Below are 21360 nucleotides of genomic sequence, written 5' to 3' on the forward strand. Positions count from 1 at the left end.
TGCCGGTTATCTCATTGCTGATCGGCAATGGACAATTTAGTGTCGCCATCCTCCATTTTCACACACTATTCTGTGATGAAGTTGTATGGTTTCTTTGCTTGTTGGCGAATGTTCCCCTGTCTACTTGCGATAAACGTAATTGAGAAGGATAAGCACGACAAATCAATAGACTTCAATCGAGGAAAATTAGGGCTTCGCCAGACAACCAGTCGCGTCACGGGGAAATAGTGTCATCCCTGCTACATGCTGCATGACTAACACGAGCTCCTGACTATTGATGCTAGAGTTTAGAAGCTAGATTCACTTCTTATTCTCGGGCTAGTCCTTGGTGTTGTGGCGTAGATCATCGCGATGACTTGATGAACCTAGGAAAACATGACATTTTAGCCCAATGACCGTCTCGGGCCAAGACAAGGCGCGACAAATTACCGAAGACCCTGAAGCTGCTGCGTAGATCTCTTTTCAGGAACACATCGAGGACTGCTTGGTCTTGCTCTCCGTCTGGGTCTATCTCATGAAAGACCTCAGATGGAATCACTTTCTAACCAAATGATCCCATCAGATGTGTGGTCTAGTCGTTACGAACCATGCTTTCAGTAAGCTATTTCAGACGTCGATATGTATCTACCTTCATCTTCCCTTTTCAGTCAACGTCACCGGAGCTAGCCATTGTAGGTTCTTCTGTCCGGCCCATTATTTCCATTTCAAGCATACCAGTTCGCTAAATATTACTAGTGAAGGAGGATAGTATTTCCAGCCATAGAAACAAATATTCTGGTCTCAATTTTTGATGCTCCTATCTTGTCTGTAAATCGATAATTGCCCTCGCCAGATTTTATTGTCGGTTGAATTTCCCTAGCACAACATGGCCCGTCTTGTCAAATCCTCCTTCCCGGCAAAGTCGACATGCCTTGTCCACATCATATTCCTCACACCAGCGACAGGGTCTTCCAAGCTCTTGACACCCCACACACGAAAACCACCACGGCTTCCTCTTTTCAAAAATATCCTTCGAATCCACACCCCACCAATGCAAATCTCGTGAAAACTGGGCTATATCTTTATTCACGAAAGTGTAGATGTCATACACTATCATTGCTTCCGGCGTCATGATTTCCGCGCATGATATTGCCTTCAGGCCTTTCGGTCTAGTAGTCGCCCAGAGACGAGAGTTCCAGGGTTGACAAATTGGTAATTCACGTGAACTCAGTTCATCCTGCGCTGCGCAGATTTGATGGTGCGTAAATACAGCATATCGATGTCGCAACCGAGCTTGGCCGAGGCGAGGGTCATGCTTCAGGAGAATTCTCAGGTTGCTGGAGATATCAGTGAGAAACTTTTCTTCGTACTGTGACTTCCAGGTATCGCCATCTTCAAACCAATTTGCAAATCTCCGGCGGCGGAGAAGCCTCGCCGTTTCTCCTGGGAGGGTGTCGAGTCTTGTGTCGAGGAATATTCGCGTGTCCGTCAGCCATTGCTCAAAAAGCCAGTTTGAATCAAGCAGATCAAATTCTGTATTGAGGCAGTCTTGATTCCCATTGAGCTTGATGGCGTGCTCTCTGAGAAGCGATACCATGGATCTCCTTGCGATCGGCTCGTTTGAGAGTTTGGTCTCATTTGATATGACAGTTGAGAGATCGTCTGGTAGATAATAATCCCAATCTGATAATCGAGTAAAGGGTAAAAGAACAATGTCATAATCAGGACGGTATTCCTCAAAATTATGTATGCTCTCCCTTGCTTTCCCGTTCTGATGATGCCATCTGCCGATCAACTCCACATGCACAGATGGAATGTACGATAATTCCTTCAGGACTTGAACCAATTTGTTGACCCTCTCTGACAGCAGAATGATTCTACCGGGGTCATTGCTGTATGAGCTTTGAATATCGACATATATCTTGTTACCCCGCATTTCAGGGCGAGGGAAGTGTTCAAGAACGTTTCGTACAGTCTGGATGTCATACAAGTCTCGTTCAACTATAGTCCATCTGGACTCAAGTTGCAGTCTGATACCGAGTTTGTCGGGTTCGCGGGGGCATATCAAGAACACACATCTCACATCCCTGTAGAAATGATATACAATCTCGTTGTGGAGGCACCGACTACAGCAGAGAATGGATAGGGTGTTTGGCGAATGCTCGATCGCATGGTCTGACTTGGGGGGAATAAGGCGGAAAAGAGCCTCCCACAATAGCAGACGAATTTCTGTGGGAAGCTTTGCAAAGTACCCCAACTGGGCAAGAGGACTTGACTCCATCCTCGAGTTTTGGATATAGTCCACAGGCTGGACGAAGTACATGTTGGTGGACGTGTATAAATAGTAAGGGGTGAATCCTGAATATTGACGGAAGAGTAAAATATTTCAAGAGAAAAGTGACTGGCCCGCTAACTTGGTCTTTCGTCTAGTTTTACTATCCTATTTACGGGTGCTGTCTACATCTACATGACACTGGAATGGCCTTAATGGGAATAGTTGATCCCATCTGTTTGCTGGATTGGGACTAGTTCGTGGGTTGTTTATTTTGATTTGGCGCTAGTACTCTTTGGGAAGTAAATCGGCGTCATTGGTCCAGCCAACAAACAGCACCTCGACTTCTGTACTACTCAAGTCCGCTTGCTTGACTTAAAGAACATTCAAAGAGTCCTATTGATTTGAGACTGTTATGATGTACATGCTAAGTCCACCCCTTTACCCTACACTGATAAGGTTCAGGATGATTGTTAGATGAACTATGATTGAAACCTAGGCGGATATATATATCGGATTCCACCAACTCTCCGAATGTCCGGAGGTGTCTTCAATCAAAATGGAAACTCGTCAAATTTTGTCACCTAGGTACCTACGATAAATTGTCTACACGGAAGATACTAGGTACTTAACGCACTCAAAATGGGTGTATAGTCAGGGCAATTAGGACAGGTCTAGATAAGTTTCGGAAGCTGACACCTAGGGTTCAGGCGAAACAAAAACCGTGTCGACTGCAAGCAATCCATCATTCGAGTAGCTTTAAGGTTGTAAGTTGAACACGATAGCCCCAACACTTCTCCGATATCTTGTTTGAGAGAAATATCGGTCAGGACATTTAGTGCGATCGGGTTGTTGTGGACCTGGCCAACGCATCGGGCTGCGGCTGGGGCACCAATCAGACTGTGGATGTTTGGCCCTGGGGCCAAAGACATTGATGACTAGTGGAGGGGACTTTGTTGAAGATGGGCCTGATCAAAACAATAGGATACCGTCAAGTTGCTAAGCGACCCCGAGGTTAAATTATAGTCCTGCTGCATTAACCCACAGACGAGTGGCGGGCAGTCGAGGGCGCATCACATAAGAAACCGGGCGACCAAAATAATAAACAAGGGAGCTCCGGTGGAGCTGAACTGCCCGGACCAACACCTCTCCGCACTCGACTATCCACCGAACCTCTTTAACCCTCAAAACCACCTGCATTCAATGTCTCCATGTTGGACTAATCGGAAGTACTTTACTCCCAAGTCCATTCGCTCTTCTCCTCGGAGCGTCTCTACGGAGCGTGAGCCGCCCAGTGAGACGCGCGCCTTCGGGGCCGCATCATAACAAAAAAACAATCCCAAACGACACGAGAAAATGGGCAACGAACCATGGCTCGACAGCCTGTCCGACGACTGGCCATCGGCACCTGCGACTCCTACGACGCCTGGACCGTCCAAGAACCTCCTCGCATCCTCGCCCCGGCGTGCGCAGGATTCCCCCAGTCGCATTCCAGTGGCTGCCCGCCGATCCGTGGCACAACAGTCATCCCCGGCTGATAACTCGAAAAAGGTGACCCGACCATGCCATTTCATTAGGAGAGAACCTCCGACTCCCAAGACACCCCGAACCCCCAAACCGAGGACGCCCTTGAAGCCGACCTCTACGACACCCGCAAGATCCAGAACAACTACCCCAAAACCCTCTCCGAAGCCGTCCCCGAAGCCGACTCCGAAGCGCAGCCCGAGACCCAGCGCGGGTGCGGCTGGCAAACAACCGGTAAACATGGACACGCGCTCTCCACTCCGATCGGTGTCGAATGTTTCTAGTCAATCTGGTACCCAATCGGGCTACCAGAGTACGGATACTGTACAAATTAAACCAAAGAAGGCTCGAGATGAAGGAGGAGCGACACCAGAATGGCGGAAGCGCCTGGTGCGCGGGGAGATTTCGGCAGGCGAACAACGCGACTTGTTTGCGCCAATGGGCCTCGAGAGTGTCTTCAAGCCACCAACGCCTGGGTCGGGGGCCGGTCAGCAAGATTCCATCCCGTTTACGAGACAGGACGATCACTTGTGGGAGTTCACCGACGCGACTTCTCGGCGCGGGAGCACGACGGAGGAACAAGGGGAGAGCAAGAGCTCGCCAGAACCGTTCGATGCTGAATTTTCAGGCACTGGAATGGAATCGCCCATGGGCACAGTCAACCGAACGCCCTGGGCGGGGAGACCACCATTTGATACGGACTTGACTCAGGAGGGGCAATCACAAGCAGAAGACACGGGAATGCGCACTGCTAGCGGACTTGAGGATCTTCGCAATGAGGGCATAACACCGATCACTTTCACTGGGCCCAATACCCTTGAAGGCGGAGCCCCGTCCGAGGTGATCAAGTCTGCGTTGAAGCAGGTCACCAACAAACTTGAGAGTTTGTCAATTGATCCCCACAGCCGGCCCGATTCACCGGCTAGTGACAGCTTCCTGTTTTCCAACCACAGCGAACCTCGATTCGACGGCTCACCGCGAGATGACAGCCTGCTGGATGTGACGAGTCACTCCTTGCCGCAGGACCTGTCGATGGGCACGGTCGACTTTAGCCGCCGCGGCGCCAGTCGTGGTTTCCACCATCGATTCTCTCCTTCTCCCTTCCCTTCCCACCGCAAACTGCCTGCATCCCTTGCAAACACCAAAATCCGCAGCTCTCCCCTCTTCAGCCGTTCCCAGACCAACGGTTCTCCCGCTTTACCTCGCCCTTCTTCCTCTCACGTTCGCCCTTCAACTTCCGGGGATGCTGCATCGAAGGAGGGAACCATGCCGTCCTCGGGCAGTCCGCTGAAATTATTTGGCGAGCACGACACTTTCACAAACAATCGCCTTTTGCGACGCATGAGCCAGTTTGAAGAAACCTTTGGCGACGGTTCAGACGGGGACGAGCCTCCCTCACCCTCGGAGGAAGCCCGTCGTAAAGGCGAAAGCCGTAGCTTCCTCAATGCCCGGCATGAACCCTTAAGCGAAATCTCATCGAGACTCAACGAACGGCTAGCATCGCGAAATGCCAATCGCCCTCGGATAAGTCGATTCGGAGACGGAGAACTCGACAAGTTTGACTTCTCGGACGCTAGCCCTTACGAGAACAAGTTGGTTTATGACGAAGTTCAGGGATTTGGATCTCGGCCTGCTTCACGGAAGCGATCGTCTGGTCGACAGCAATATCTGCGACGGCCATCTCAGAAGCTTGATTCTTTCCGTTATGCGAGGTCTGCTAGCTCTGGTTTCACTCGAAAACCATCGGCTTGGACAAGACAGAGCTATTTCGATCACCACAGGAACTTTACAGGATCATCTCAGCCCGGTGGGAAAGAGAACATCGGATTCCCCGAGATAAAAAGAGTACCCAAAGCATCGCGCGCGGATCCACGCTCCAAACGCCGTCGAACAATATTACGAGATGACAGTGCCGAGCCTGAAAACCCGCAAACCACGGGCGACTCACCATCAAAATTCGGGGAGAGCATGTCGTTGCTGCAGAGAAGCTTGTTGCAGCATGGTATGCAATTTGAGAATGGGGATTACCTGGCGCCTCCGGGTGTCGCGCACTCTATGCAACGTCCGAGAACGCCTACCCCAAGTCAAATTCGATCTTCTCACGAATCAAAGATTGCACCGAGTGGAGAGTACTCGGAGACGAACTTCGATGAGATTGATTATTCGGATTCATTTTCTCTCGAGGGTGACATTCCTCTCGTGAAGATAACTGGCACGAGCGAGTCGTCCCGAAAGGGGTCTATCACGACTCAAGATTACCTCAACGAGGCCACGAAGATTATGGACTTGATCCGTTCCAAAGGTCGACCAGCAGCGGGATTGACGAGTGTGCAGGAATCTGACCCGGACAGCGAAGAAGGGGATCTGAGTTACGAAGACGAATCCACGCGAGAGGCCTTCTCTCGGCCTCCAAGCCGGGACGGGACTGATTTGCGGAAACAGCGTGAGCCGAAAGAACTGAACCCCCAGATCCTCAACTACTTGAAAAAATATCAAGAGAGAGAAGATCTGGAATTTGGCGCGAACGAGTCCGTAATGTCATTGAAAGTTGATGATCAACTCAAGCCGGACTACCAGCCATCCCAAGGACTGGCACCCGAGCAGAGGAAGCGAAAGACTAGCGGGTCGACGTATGACATTGCAGAGGATATTGCTCACGATCTGATGACGATCAACACGCAAATGTCTGGTTTCAGCGTTCGCTCAGTCCCGACGGGATCTTCGCAGAACTCTCAAGCAAAGGGCATGCTGTCGTCGGACCTCGTGTCTCATTTGATTCCAGAGCAGGTCAACGGATTTGTTTATGATCGATCCAAGCATCAGTGGGTAAAGGACGATGCAGAACCGCCGGAACCCAAGACTGTTCACCCAGACGACCCTGAAGACCCTTTCCAGGATATTCCCGACTTGAGTGTGGATGAACTTCAGGAAATGATGCGAGTGCATGGTCTTAGTTCTCCCGCGAAGAGTCAGGCTGGAGATCATACCGAAAGCCAGCGTCAACCGCCAAGTGCGAACGCGTCCCCCGCAAAATCTGATCAGCGACCTCAAACTGGTGATGGATCCGTCAATGCAAGCTCTGTGCAGTCTCGGAATACACCCTTCACATCGAGTGTGCCTAATTCAGGGACCCGAGCCACTTCATGGGGGACGGAAGAATCGCCTGAAAAGAATCGCCTCCCAGGCAAGTCCTCTATACGAGGTGCCACTGGAACTACCCCTGGACAACAGCAGAAGAAGTCTCGTGTTGCGACGATCTCCTTCTCGTCTCCTCTCGTTTCACATGTCGCGTATCGAGATGATACGAACGAGTCAGAAGCCAGCGCTCAGCAGGGCGATTCAAAGGATGAAACTTCAGGCGATCAAAAAGGTGGCTCTGCACGATCTTCGGTGCCCCCGAGACCGCGAGAAACCTCAGTTGCAGGGCAACCATTTGTCCGACGACCCGTTTCTAGGATCGACGAGCGCAACGAGGACGTGGGAGACGATCTCAGTCTTGTTCGGTTGAGTGATTCACCAGGTGCCAAAGATGCGGTTGGGGTAAATGCCGGCGAGCAATCGCTAGTGCCTCTCCTATCCCCCGAACAGGAAAATAGCTACAGCTTCCACCTCAGCCCGCTGCCAGATTTCTCTGTTAATCAACCGGATCGTCCTTTGAATCTTGAGATGAGCTATGTAGCCCAGAGGACGAACCCGACCTCTCTCAGACAAGTTCATGGAACGTTTGCACTCGCAACAGAAGACTTGATCAAGCATATCACAGATGTGGAGCCCTATGAGCCATATTGGGAACATGTTCGTCGCCTGGTGCTGCGACAGAAAGGCCTGATCACCTTGCACAAACTGAATCACTTTTGTCCTCGTCTTGAGGACCTTGATGTTTCCGACAACGACATTGGCCAATTGAGTGGCGTTCCCTCAACCCTTCGAACTCTCAAAATCCCCAGGAACTGCCTCTCCAACCTCACTCCATGGAGCCACTTGACCAATCTGCAATACCTGGACATCTCTGGAAACGAAATTGAGACACTGGATGGCTTCTCCAGTCTCATCCACCTCAGAGAATTGAAGGCAAATGACAATCAAATTCGCAACATCGACGGTATTCTGGAGTTGAATGGGCTGTTGAGCTTGAAACTAAGCAACAACTCAATGACAACTGTGGACTTTGAAGGGACTGAGCTGTGAGTCAAATAAGTACCTGCATTCTGGACGTGAATACTAATAGGATTCAACTGTAGGACACGACTTCGAGATCTCGACTTGAGTCACAACTGCTTGACATCTGTCCGCAATGTTGAGTGGTTGCCATCCCTTGCGACATTGGATCTTAGCGCCAATCAACTCACTCGATTCGAGTCTCCGACTTCTCTTATCAGCCTTCGTGCCCTCAAGTTGTCGGGAAACCGATTAGACGCGCTCGATGTGCAAAATTTCTCATCCATGAACCTACTCTACCTCGACCAAAATTGCCTGACTACAATTGCGGGCCTGGAACATTGTCACAATCTAGAGGTTCTCTCAATCCGTGAGCAGACGCCTGTCACTCGGGACGATCCCGACTTTGCTCTGAATATCGATCTGGGCCTGGTGAAGGACATCCGGAAAGTGTTCCTTTCGTCCAACAAGCTTTCTCGTGGGTCTATCACCCCGTCCACCCCTCTCTTACGACTTCAACTTCTCGACATCGCTGCTTGCGCACTGAACGCTCTTCCCGCCGAATTTTCCTCGCGCTTCCCCAATCTCAAGGTGCTGAACATGAATTTCAACTCGGTCACGGAACTAGAGCCCTTGGTAGGCATGAACTGCTTGTCCAGGCTGACCGTTGCGGGAAACCGACTCGCCAGAATGCGACGTGTTTGTCAAATCTTGAGTCGTCTCGGAAGAACGAGCAAAGGTAACCCTTGTTCGCTTCGCAAGCTTGATATGCGGGGCAATCCTCTTACGATTGGATTTTATCCCCCGGCTCTCACCGGCAATGGATCGAATGCAGACCGCAAGAAATTGAAGGATCAAGCCAACGCAGTCATCTCGCGAGGAGATAATCGCCGGGACCTTTCTGACGCTCTCGCTGATCTCGACCACACCGATCATGTTGGTCATGCAGTAACCTGGGATGACGGCTCTAAACCCGATCGTGATGTGGAAGTCAATGATCCCTTCACTCTTCCACCTGCAGATGCACGGGCGGACGAAAAGTACCTCCTTCGTCTAGATCGTGCCACTCGCATGCGACGCAGCGTACAGGAACTGCTTCTTTATGCCGGAACCAGCGGATCATTGCACAATCTTGATGGATTGGAGCTGCGGCCATCATTGGGCGAAAATAACCCAGACATGGGTCAAGCCTGGGCGAAATTGGAGGAACTGGGCGTTCTTCGCCGAAAGGCGATCACAAATAAGGACTAAACGGCTTGGACTAGACTTGCATATCATGGTATAGGGAAAGCGGGGGCTGGATTTGTTTTGAACATGGTTGTCAGTGGGGGGAATGGTGTATCTCTCTTTTTTGGGGGGTTGGATTGGGTCGGACGTGGTCGCATTTTGGTGTTTGGTGTCTTCCCACACAACATGCATGATCGCATTATTGGAGTTTGATTTTTTGAACGCTCCCTTGCGAGCCCTGAATACTAGCGACAGCGTCTTATCATTTTTGAATTTAGAATTTTTTTTTCCCTTCCCTACGGCTCCGAGTTTTGACCGTAATGACGGAGAAAAGTCCCGGAGGGCTCGATGGAGGAATCTATCTGCATGATGATCACCCCTCCGAGTACGTATTGTACTCAGGAAGGTTTAAGTCTTGACTATCGATGGAAGAAAGTAAAATTCACACCGTGTTGGGACTACCAATGATGATACAGAAGAACTGGTGCTCAAGCCTTCCCCCTGATCCGTGGCTAGGGTCTTGGGTACAATTACCGGGCTGCGGGTAGGAGTGAAAAGGGAAAGAGCCTCATTCAGTTGCAGGAAGTGACGATTTAATTGGTTAGAAGGGGAGTCAATGGACAGGACAGACAGGACAGCATGGAGCGGATGGAATGGATGGAATGTAGGCTAGTCTAGGCCACGAACTTGCCTTTAGGATGACCCGACAGTCTGGTAAGGGATCGGCCCGGCGGCCCCGACCCAACGAGTTGGATTCTGAGGCCCCTTTGACTCTTTCTACGCAACCCGTCAGCACGGTCTTGGGTCATCGTTTCCAGAGTTCCTATTGCTCGGGGAACCATAGTTGATGCATGAGACTGCATAAGCGTGTTTCGCCCCGTCTAGGAGGATTTCCATTTGCCGGGGATCTGGGCTGGAAGGGATTATAATAGGCAAGAGCCGGGTCTTTGGATGCTATCGCTAGACCTGTTCTGGTAAGGATTCTCGGCGAGATAGGTGCTTTGAACCCGAGTTTGATGAAGTCAAGTGAAGTAAAGTGAAGTGAAGTAAAGTGAAGTGAAGTAAAGTGAAGTGAAGTGAAGTGAAGTGAAGTGAAGTAATGTGGAATCGACTTGAAGTGGATGATCTCGGCCCTATCCGTCTGTTAAGTGTATCTATTCTGTTAGTCGGGCACAGTTAGCATGCCCCTCCCCTCCATAAGTCGGGATTAACCTGCCCCACTATCTCTAAAGCCCCTTTCAGAGAATAATTGTGTTTGTGTTTCTTTTGTATTATATTTTTTTATATCTTAAACTTGGATGATGATCTGTCATCTTCCCTGCTAAAAAGATCCCTGTTCATGTCCTCCTGTTCTGCGAACCTTCTGCCTCCCACATAAATCGCGAGCCCCTCGAGAGTGCAAGATGGAAAAGGAAATCTTTTCAACCTCTCTCTACTATCTCGTTAGCCAGATATGTCCTTGCTCTTGTACGGCGCCCTTGTCTTGGGCGTGGCCGCCGGGCTGATATTCCGAAGGAGACAGGGACTCCAGTCAATCCCAGAGAACCTGGAAGCAAGTCCAGCCGTGAGTATTGATTACTAGGATCAAGATAAATGCTAATTCTGAGATACTCTAGGATGAATCAATACCTATTAACCACCTTGAATATACCCCTATCCCTGATGGACTGCGCCGACGTAGGCCATACGAATGTCAGTACCACGACCCGATCCCCCCACGAGAGCTTTTCTCACAAGTGATAGTCCAAAATGATTGATACATATGACATTCGGCAGCCATATTATTACCTTGGCTTTATGAAGGAAAATAATAATACGAGAGATGAGGCTGTGCACAAAAACTAAACAAAAGAAGGAGATTATCAACCGGCGCAAGGGCGAGCTCAGAGTTGGTCTTTTATTTGGGCGATGTTGTCTCTAGGATCTCTTGGATCTGCTTGAAAATACTATATAGATTAGTTATTTTTGTCACCGTCAAAATTGTACGATGTGCTTCCTCTTCAGACCGGACCCTTTACTAGGCCATATCGCAACGATACTTGTAGCTAACAGAAGGTCAGTATTGTACAGGATTCCTGTCTTGTCACGATATTGCCTAGTATTTTCCTGTCACACGAGTAGCTGACTACTAGGGCCCTGCGGCTCCCGGATCTCCTGCTGGCGCGGCGCAGAGATAATTTAATCTACCATCCCTCTACCATCCCCTCTACCATCCAATTATTTTGAGTCCACTTTTGAGTCTGCTCATATGTTGCTCCCCTTCCCTCCGTAAATAAGTAGTTCACTGGCATTAGATGAATTTATCGAGTATCATGTAAATATGCCAGACTTGTATGTATCATCAAGGTGGCATATATACGTGGTCAATCGAAGGGTACCATCGTTAATTACCAACGCTTCCGTCATTTTCAGTAGCTTCCGTAGTCTCCCCGCGAGCCTTTGCACTCTCTTTCGTAAATTTAGCCGTAAGTTCAAGTTCCTGCTTCTGCATCCTCTTTCTCCACGTTTTATCTCGGGCACGGAATCCACACCAAACACAACATGATATCAACGTCACTCCAATGAGAGGAAGCCCAATGACAAGAAAATAGAATAATCCTCGGTAACTTGCCCCATCTGACGGTTCTATACTGTCACTGCCATACCTATCATACTTCCCAGCTGGTATCTTCTCGCCGGGCTTCCATGTAGGAACGAGCATGCTATGTGTCAACAGTGGAAGCGAAGGAGTCATCGTATAAGTATCCGACAAAGCCCAACTAACTGTGTACGGTTGATGTGCGATGATTCCGCTTGTGAATACCGGTAAGCTTCCGCTGGTTGTCCAGTTTGCCACCGTGGGCGTGATTGTAGTGGGGTTACTCTCGTTGAAAGTCCGATAGCATCCATTGTACAATCCTGGGAGGGAGTAACTACCAGTCCAAAGATTGTAGCCGCTATCCCAAATCAGTAACCAAGCATGTTCACAAGGCAACGCAAACTCACCTTGCGCAGCAGTATGCCATTGAAAACGTTGTCGTCAAATATGTGTGGTACTCGGTAATAGGAATATGTGAAACAGTCTGCTGCAAATCGCAGTAGACCCAGTCACTCGGACAGACAGCCGGACTGAACGTGAACGGCTTTGAGGCGTTGAGATTCCACCCATCCGGTTGACAAGATGAAAACTTGGGATCGGCCGTATTCGACATCAGAATTGTCAAGGGGCTTCTTGTGCCGTTCGTGGTTATCAGAGTTGTTTCCATCTTCCATAATGATGCACAGGAAGTCGGCTGTACAAATGGCGTTGTCATTGCCGATATTGTTGGTGAGCTCGTCGTTGACGAGCTGCGGAAAGTTGAAGACATCGTGGATGTATAACCGGAGCGGTTGAATCCTTCGGAAAGGGGGGTAATCGAATTAACTCTTGGAGACACTGATATGGACCATCGATGCGAAGCGACTGTCTGATATAAGTAGATGAAGTGATGCTGGGTGGGTCACTGATGAGCGGGAGTACGCAGGCACTAATAACTAGGACGGTCTACTCCAGAAGCTATGAGCTACAGGCAGCAAGAGTTGCTATTTATGAGTCTTCTCAGGGACATATGCTTACGGTCTTTGATGAAAAGTAAGACGCTAAAGCATGCCAAGAACAGCCGCCTTCCGTGCACATGAGACCCAACCTGTAAGACTTTGAGAATACCCTCGGTTAGGCTCGCGCACGAGCGCTAAGCCTACTCTCGAGTCCCTGATCTCATATCAAGCTAGTGACCCCGTAGAGAGAAGAGTAATACTGGGGTTTACTACGGCGGACTACAAGGGCAACTTCCTTAAAACCCCTAAAACCCTTCCTTGGCAAATTTCAAACCGGCAGAATCTCGATTTCTGCTATTCTTTGTCCTACACAATCCACTATATAATCTACCATATAATCTTTACGATTCTTACATACCCTATGGAAAGCGATTTCCCCCTGAGTGACGATTGAAATTGATTTGACTTAACTAACTAATTATAGCACTGGAACCGAAATATAACCTAAAATTTAAATGTTAAATTAAAACCTACTACCTAATCTTATTAATCCTACAACCGTGGAGCTATTGATTCGTCCTCTGTCTATGCACGAACTAGGTCGCTAGCCCACGAGGACCCAGAAGTCTTTCATTCCTACCATTATTATTTCAGGTAATCATCCGCGAATAGTTTTCGCCTTGATAATAAGGCACTAGAAGTGACCGAGAGTTCTTTTACCGGGTTACAGAATTGCTCTGGTCTTGAGGCTATAACCTGGCGTGAGAGCGTTACAAATAGCCAAGCGAGTAAGTTTTGCGGACGACTCTTTAGGGCCATTATATTAGCGATCTTTAGATAGAGAGCAAAGCACGGAGAGAGGTAAGGCTTCTTAGGCTGAGGCACCAAATAAGGTTCATGAAACTTCTTCGATAACTGCGACGCTAGTACTCAGGAAACATTAGGGCCTTGATTGAGTGTGATGTCGACGGAATCCTCGTTTGGCAGTCGACTTGAATTTACCGTCCCTATTAAGCCCCAGCCCCCACCAAGTTCTACGCCTCGGGTCCGACTCGAATCTGTCGGCTGAGGATCATATATTAAAAATAGCGTGCAAAAGTCCCTTTTTCCTAACCCACGAAGTCTATACTCGCGGTGGTTGCGCGACACCGCACCCCTCGACGGCCCAGGCGTTAAGGTCCCTAGCGAGCCCTTCTTTATCCACAGAGGCCTGGTTGAAGAGCGATATATACGCACGATCGAACGTGTCCGGGCACGACCTCGTGATTTCTGCGAGTTCCTGGTGATAATGGGGCAGCGTGGTAGCCCCGTGGATGTCGATAGCCGCGCTAGCTAGCGAACAGTTTGGCTGCAAAGGTAGACCGTCGAGCAGTTGCTGTGTGGGACGTATGGAGGTCGGCGGTACAAGCAGCCACCCTTCGCCCACCCTGTCTTGTCTAGCGGTGCGACCGAGACGGTGGATATAAGACTCGCGATCCCGAGGAAGGTCTACTTGTATAACGTGGGTGATATCAGGGAAATCCATGCCGCGGGCAGTGACATCGGAAGAGAAGAGAACACCCTCCTTGGTCGATCGGAAACGGTCCGCGGTCCTGGTTCGCGAAGCATGCGTCAACCTCGAGTGGGTGCCAAATGCTGGCAACCTGCTAGAACCCAGCATCGTCCTTTGATGGGAAATTTCTCATGCAAGCTGCACCATGGCAGAGGTGTTGAAGTAGGCCATAGCCTTGAGGAATCACCTTGTTCCCTTTTGGAATCGTTCGTGCTCCTGGTCGAGGAGTTCGTACATGGATGGGAAGACGTTTGCACAGGAGGCAAGGTGCACAATGTATTGGGGGACATTCTCTTGTGTGCGGCTTTCAGTCTCAGCACTGGCTTCGCTGCAGTACGCGCGAGGCAGTAAGGCCACACTTCCCAATGCCAGAGGAAGGCTGCGGCGATAGAGCGATGCGGGGCGACTGTGATGAAGCGCTAGACTAGACATGGCACCACTATCTGCCAGAATGGAGCAGCGTCGGATGCCCTGCCTCAACATGGCGATCAATAGCAAAGAGATGCGGGGCAGGTCGGTCGGACGGTGTATCAGGAGCCCAATAGAAAACAAAACGGAAGTAGGCACCGGGTCAAGGAGAACCTTGGGAGCATGCAGTCGTAGATGTTGACTAAAACGGTCTAGAGCATACCTATGGCTATCCATTCATCATTCAAACATAACCATCTAGATAGGAAGCGCCGTTCGTCGTGCAACCCAGAGTCTACCTGTGGTGGATCCTTCGCGGGCGAGACAAATAGGGCCTCACCCTACCCTCCACGTCGCGACTGAAAGGTGGTTAGCCCCATAGTAAAGCAGTTTTGGGGCCGAAAGTTGAAAAATATTGATTCTTTCTTCTCGCAGAGTAGGTAGTCTCACGACAATTGAAATAGTGTAAGTCGTCTACCTGAATTGTCATTCTATTGTACACCAAATATAAGCTCCCCTCCCCCCGTAGCTGTATGCCGCACTATAAAATCGCTTAATGTCTCCCATCCCTTTACTCCCCATTTACTCCTTTCAAATCTATATTCACAACAAAAGACCTTATCAAGTACCCTATCAAGCCGCTGCACCCACCCCCTCAACAAGCGCCTCCCCCCACGCCCGATCACTTGCAACCCGATACTCAACTACCCCTAGCCCCGTAACCATAATCCAGTCCAAGAATTCCGGATCAGCATTCACAAAGATCGAAAAAGCCCAGCCCTTCCCGTTTTTGGATGAAGATCCCCAAAAGGACGATTTGGTCTTCTGGTCTGCTGGCTTGTACTTGTCGAAACGAGCTAGTACGTTCTTATTCGAGTCCAAAAGCTTGTACTTTTTCTCGTGGAGATCGCTTTCTTTCCAGGAGAGAGTGCCATAGCGGGGGTGGGTGAATTGGTGAGAGCTGGAGAATAGGTCTGGGCGTTTCAATTTGAGGTCCGTTTGGTTGTGGATTGAGAAGGTTATTTTGGATGACATTGAGGAAAGAGTTATGGTGCCGATTGGGATTCTGGTTTGTTGAGGGGGGGTTGGCATTTGGTATGGGTGATATTGTTGTGGTTGTAGTGGTGGTTGGGGTTGGTATTGTTGGGGTTGATATGGAGGGTAGGCAGGTTGATATTGATGTTGTTGCTGTTGTTGGTATGGGTACGGGTTTGGTTGTACAGGTGGTGCGTATGCATAGTTATTTTGGTTCGGAGCTGGAGGAAATATCTGTTGTGGAGGAGGATATACAGATTGCAGACGAGAGATCGTGAGGTTTGGATCTAGATTTGACGCCAGAACTTCGTAGAGGGGGACTGTGGTGCCATCCCCATGTTGGACAGAAATAGTGAAAGTGCTGTTTGATTTGACTCGATTGTAGGAGAGGATCTGAACTGGTTGATCCATCTTTTCAGTACTATAGGTGAGTTGTTTAGTTTCTGCAGTTTGCTGGAAGACGACGAGGGATTGAAGCGATATTTAAGCCCGACACTTGGAAGTAATATGATGCTGCCTCATAATATCCATGGCTGAAGAAAAACTCAGCTGAGCTCAAGAACTCTCGGCATTTGGATCTGATTGGATTGCCCGATGGATATTGATGACAGGAAAATACGAGGGCCCACGGGCGCAGCGGTACAAACCACCTTTTGGAGAGGCGCAGTCAAGATGTTACATACTACGTCATGCAGTGCAGCGCTGTCAGGCCCCCCTTGGAAAGTTGAACTTGTAGACTTTCTATTAAACAACACTGTTCACTATGGTTTACGAGAATTGCCACTTATCAGTGTTAGACAGGCTAAGGAGTTTTCCTTTCCAGTGCACATAAGCTGAGCTCAGCCTCCTTTGAGGAATAGGCATATGTTTGACTGACTTTAGGCATCGAATAAGAACATAAAATTAATTGAATTAAGTGAATATAATAGAAAATTAAATAGTTCAGCGAATGTGATTTACCTGGTCTAGGCACGGTAAAATGTGTTCCCTCATTGGGTTCAAAGTTAACCTCCAGGCAATTCTCAGACTCATTTACCCGGAAGCAGGATCTGCTTCTGCTTCTTGATCTGGTGAATGACTTCAATGTCAACCTTCAGAACATTCGCAACAGTATCAGCCGGGGTCAGAGCGAGCCACTGAGCAAGCGAAATATCGGCGACACGGTCACTCTTATACAATTCAACCCAAATGAGCTTCTCAGTCTCAGAGGTGTTTTCGATGTAGTGGCCTGATGTAAAACTTTAGCTCTTGGTCTTCTAGTCGAAATAATAATTCGGGTACTCACCACTGTTATCAGGGAAGACAGCAGTATCTCCAGCAGTGAAATCGAAAGTGCGAGCCTTGGAGTCTCCAAGGAAGACAGTTGCACGGGCATTACCCTGGTGGAAGTAAAGCCATTCCTCGGCCTAAATACATGCCCAGTCAGTGTCAATTCAAGGTTAATCAAGCAGGGCCTAGCTTACATTAGGGTGCCAGTGCAGCTCACGCAGACCCTTGGGCTCAAGCTCGACGATGGCAGCTGCGATGGTCTTGGAGATCGGGAAGTTTGTAGAGTCAATCTTGCGGAAAGTTCCACCGTGGCCGGGAACAGGCTCGGAGGGATGCTTGTATGTATGGTAGACATAGGAGCTGTTGCCCTTCAGAGTACCCTCGGGTGCCTTGGCAAGATCCGAGCTGACAGTGCCGTTCAAGATGTATGGGAACTTAGCAGGGACGTTGTCAAAGACAGAAGCATTAACACCAAAGTTTTTGGCCAGGATCTCCTTGGGAGTGTGGGCAATCCAATCATCGACCATGAAAGTCGTCCTGATATCCAGTTAGCATAGAGCAATACTAGGTTCTGCAGAAGTTTTACTTACCCGATCTTCTCAAAGTCACCATCATCAAAGGCAAGCAGGTACTCGTTCTCATCATCCAGACCCTGGACATTGTGGGCAACACCCTTGGGGAAGTACCAGATATCACCAGTTTCCAGCACCTCAGTGGTGAAACCTCCGTTTTCATCAACGCCGGTGAGAAGGAGAGATCCGTTGTACACAAAGCCCCATTCAGCCTGCCAGCCATTGTAAGTAAGAGGATTTGCAGGCTACTTTCAAAGAAACGATCATACCACTCGGTGCCAGTGCAGCTCACGGGTGGCTCCCTTCTTCAAATGCTGCTGAGCACCAGCAATGTCATGGCTCTGTGGTAGGTCCTGAATGACCTGCTCACGAGACCAACCACCAGGGAACAGCCTGGTCTGCGACTGGGAGAAACTCCACTTGACATTAGGGACGAAGCCGTTGTCGGTGGTCGGAGTGCGAAGTTGATCTGGATTCTGGAGATCCACTGCCTTGTTCGTTCCACCTATCGAAGAATTTTTTGATAAGCAAAAAAGCTGCAAGTGTTGGAAGAAAGCATGCATCTTACCTAGCAAAGGAGCGCCCCTGCCATTCTCGTTGTTGATAGGCTGCCCGCTATTCGCCGGATCAGATCGTTTACTGACTCTGGGAACTGCAAGCGCAGAGCCTGACAGAAGGCCAACAACTGCGAGACTATGGAAACGCATTGCTCAGGATAATTGAAAAGATTGAAGTGATGGCAATCGGCCTGGTATGGTCTTGGCTGATTATACTGGTTTCCCTTGACGAGGGTCTTTTATATACACATTCCAACAATCTACATCATCATTCTTCGAATTGGTGGCGCCTTCAGGACAGGAAAATGCCAATCACAACAGAATCAATAAATATTGCGATATACTACGATCGCCTCGAGCGAGGAAAGTCTAAACATCTCGTGTCCTAGTGTAGATACTTCGACCTTAGCAAAAGGTGGTGAGATTCAGGGACAATCAGTAATTTCAACATCCCGCGCGATAGCCTGCAAAAAGCCAGACCCTGGATCAGTAGCCAAGGATGTAAGAACCTGTTCTCTGTCTTGTGGGATTAGGGGGGTAAATTAGCGTGGCTGTATGTATAGCAACATCCTTGGCATACTGGCGAAATCGACGAGGCGTCGGTCGTGCTGATGGGCCCCATGGGGAAATATCAGCGCCGATCAGGGCCCTGACAGAGACCCTTTCCCAGCCCTAAGTTTACATTAGTTTTCAGTGGCGGAAGACAAATTCGGCCTATATTTGATCACACCATCCGTTGTTTAACTGACTGGTCGGAAGATATCATCTTCCTCTTGGCGTTCGCGGATCCTCATCCCATCCTCACGGCATAGTTAACGAGGCGTCAGAACTAAGCTTTGCTTTGACCCTTGATCTCGATTTTGGGATTTCGATAGTTTCTTGGGCCAAATCCCGAGAACCCTCGATGAAAGCCGAATGCCAATGGCTGGGTCGTATACACTTGGTGTTCAATATAGGCGTTCACCGGAATCGTCCCAGCTTGTCCGAGAGGTTAGTCAAGGTCAAAGACGTTTGTTCGGATATAACGGGAATCATTCAATTATCATCAGGCCTAATCAAGCGATTAAACTTGGTCTTATGGTTCTTCAAATACTTGGTATGTACAAGACAGGAGATACGAACCATCGGGGAGCATCAGACGAACTACTACTCATTTCCCGGGGTTCTGATCCCTGCAGGAATGTCCCGCTCCTCCTCCAGGAACATGGCCTTGTCTCCGATCACGACATAGCATCGGCATTAGCTAGGCCTTGGCCCTGCATAAACTAGGGTGATAGCGTGAAGGTAGTTTTGATCTGCCATCTGAATAGTATCATCTGCCCATCGTATTCCTGATGGACTAGATCATTCGCCATTTCGCAGATCAAGTTCGCCTTGAAAGTATTTGATATTCATCGAAACCCTTCATACACAAGATGGCTGAGTATTGCGTGCTTGGGCTTCAATAGTTCTGAAGCTGACAAGAAATTGAAAAGGAAAGTGGAATGATATCTGGAATTGAAGAGCGAAGCGAGTGTCTATATAATCTCCAGTATCTCCCTCAAATCTGCTCACAACAACGCACATCTGAGGCACTTTCCTTCATTTCTATTCGCCTAAAATTAGCCAAACAGATTCAAGATGAAGTACGCGCTTGCATCTGCAGCATGCCTGATCTCCCTTGCGGAGTGTCTGTCTCTGCCTCCACTCATTCCTTCTATTCCCGGAGTCACAGAGCCGTTGACTACCAATGCCCCTCCTCTTCCAATCTTGCAAGTTCCCACTCCCCCGCTGGAGAGCCCCCCTTTCACTCCGAGTGATATCAAGCCCAAGAAGATTGGTTACTTCTGGACTGGCTCGGGTGACAAGTTCCACAAGGACTTCCTTGCCACCTACAGCTTGGATGATGATACTTTCGGAACCCTTCTGTGGGTTACTGATGTCCCATCTAGTGGTAATGATCCTCATCACTTGGGACCTTCTCTTGACGGAAAGACCCTGTTTGGTGGCGGTCTGCTTTCGCTTCTGAAGACACAGGTAAGCATTACCAGTGTATCCCGAGTTTATGGTATTCCGTCTAACATTCGTTGCAGGACACCGGGTTCTACTTTGATACCAGCAACCCTTACCGTCCCAAGTTCCTGAAGAGCAACCGTGCTATTCTTTCATCTATTGCTGATGAAGTCCGTGCTAAGCCCGATGGTGGTTTCTTCATCACCTACATGGGCTCTGCTGTGGGTACTAGCCCTGGTCGTCTGATCGAAACCGATGCCAACTTCGACATCATTCACGAGTGGCCTGAGGATGTAGAGGGTACACTCAACATTCTCGGAGAGCAGTTCTCTCCTCACGGTCTGAGCATTGACTGGGAGAACAAGTTCATTCTTACTTCGGACTTTGTGGAGCCTATCTCTATCCTCAAGCCTACCACAGGCGTTCGTCGTGCCAACACTCTTCGTCTCTGGGATCTGGATAGCCGCAAGATCCTCAACACTCTGACGATTCCTGATGTGAGTATCTACCGACATAATATTTAACTACAGAGTCCGTCACTAACTACAAGAACAGGGCGGTGGTATCCAAGACGTCAAGTTTATCCCCAATCACCCCGAGGCTGCCGCTCTGGCTACTGCTGTCCACCTTGGCCAGGTCTGGGTCATCTACCCCCTTCGCAAGGACGCAAACGGCAAGCAGGGTGTCGTTGAACTGCTCTACGATCTTGGCCCCAAGGCCCGTGACACTGTCGCCATCTAGTATGTCTCATACTGCCAAGAACAAGTTGGACCTAAACTGACCATCCCCCCTCTCACCAGCACCGACATCAGCCAGGATGGCCGCTTCTTCTACCTGACCCTCACCACCGCCAACCACATTGCCGCCCTCGACATCAGCGACCTCAGCGACGTCAAGCGTCTTGACAACCCCGATGAGGACCAGCCTACCGTGGGCCCTCACTACGTTAAGGTCACTCCGGACCAGAAGCACCTCGTTGTCACCGACTACTTTGTCCAAACCGGCGAGATCGGTATTATCAACACTCCGGCTGACTTCAAGGCGCTGTACATTGATATCAACAATGATGGCAGCCTGAGCTTCAATCGTACTATCGACTTTAGCAAGGAATTCGAGAACCGTGGTGGTGCTAAGCCCCACTCCAGTGTGATCTTTGATCTGACTGACCCTGAGAACCCCCTGTACTACTAGAGTATGTATACATGGGGCTGGGTTTGCCGAGAGGAGAAATATACGCTTGGAATGTGGGATGTGCTATGGGTGGAACATATACTTAATCTTCGTGGGCCTTGTGTGCCG

General features: G+C 49.4%; 7 protein-coding genes across 7 annotated transcripts; 2 read left to right on the plus strand and 5 right to left on the minus strand.

Moving 5' to 3' along the window:
• Window positions 1–835: 835 nt before the first annotated feature.
• Window positions 836–2302, minus strand: N7496_007440 (uncharacterized protein; the record flags this gene model as incomplete). The annotated part of the gene is made up of 1 exon (XM_056700369.1): window positions 836–2302. One exon carries the CDS (start codon window positions 2300–2302, stop codon window positions 836–838), a length of 1467 nt encoding a protein of 488 aa, XP_056555782.1.
• A 1305-nt stretch (window positions 2303–3607) lies between these two features.
• Window positions 3608–9184, plus strand: N7496_007441 (uncharacterized protein; the record flags this gene model as incomplete). The annotated part of the gene is made up of 2 exons (XM_056700370.1): window positions 3608–7959; window positions 8017–9184. The coding sequence occupies 2 exons, from the start codon at window positions 3608–3610 to the stop codon at window positions 9182–9184; spliced, it is 5520 nt and encodes a 1839-aa protein (XP_056555783.1).
• Window positions 9185–11568: 2384 nt separating this feature from the next.
• On the minus strand, window positions 11569–12507 carry N7496_007442 (uncharacterized protein; the record flags this gene model as incomplete). The annotated part of the gene is made up of 3 exons (XM_056700371.1): window positions 11569–11608; window positions 11806–12096; window positions 12146–12507. The coding sequence occupies 3 exons, from the start codon at window positions 12505–12507 to the stop codon at window positions 11569–11571; spliced, it is 693 nt and encodes a 230-aa protein (XP_056555784.1).
• A 1292-nt stretch (window positions 12508–13799) lies between these two features.
• On the minus strand, window positions 13800–14711 carry N7496_007443 (C-terminal helicase domain-containing protein; the record flags this gene model as incomplete). The annotated part of the gene is made up of 2 exons (XM_056700372.1): window positions 13800–14340; window positions 14416–14711. The coding sequence occupies 2 exons, from the start codon at window positions 14709–14711 to the stop codon at window positions 13800–13802; spliced, it is 837 nt and encodes a 278-aa protein (XP_056555785.1).
• Window positions 14712–15269: 558 nt separating this feature from the next.
• On the minus strand, window positions 15270–15671 carry N7496_007444 (uncharacterized protein; the record flags this gene model as incomplete). Its single annotated transcript, XM_056700373.1, has 1 exon — window positions 15270–15671. One exon carries the CDS (start codon window positions 15669–15671, stop codon window positions 15270–15272), a length of 402 nt encoding a protein of 133 aa, XP_056555786.1.
• Window positions 15672–16699: 1028 nt separating this feature from the next.
• N7496_007445 (uncharacterized protein) lies at window positions 16700–18219 on the minus strand (the record flags this gene model as incomplete). The annotated part of the gene is made up of 6 exons (XM_056700374.1): window positions 16700–16899; window positions 16957–17077; window positions 17135–17477; window positions 17531–17724; window positions 17782–18017; window positions 18081–18219. 6 exons carry the CDS (start codon window positions 18217–18219, stop codon window positions 16700–16702), a joined length of 1233 nt encoding a protein of 410 aa, XP_056555787.1.
• A 1470-nt stretch (window positions 18220–19689) lies between these two features.
• Window positions 19690–21252, plus strand: N7496_007446 (uncharacterized protein; the record flags this gene model as incomplete). Its single annotated transcript, XM_056700375.1, has 4 exons — window positions 19690–20085; window positions 20142–20558; window positions 20617–20801; window positions 20862–21252. 4 exons carry the CDS (start codon window positions 19690–19692, stop codon window positions 21250–21252), a joined length of 1389 nt encoding a protein of 462 aa, XP_056555788.1.
• Window positions 21253–21360: the final 108 nt, after the last annotated feature.

Source organism: Penicillium cataractarum, assembly GCF_028827025.1.
Source record: "Penicillium cataractarum strain IBT 29864 chromosome Unknown utg000005l, whole genome shotgun sequence".
Taxonomy (NCBI): domain Eukaryota; kingdom Fungi; phylum Ascomycota; class Eurotiomycetes; order Eurotiales; family Aspergillaceae; genus Penicillium; species Penicillium cataractarum.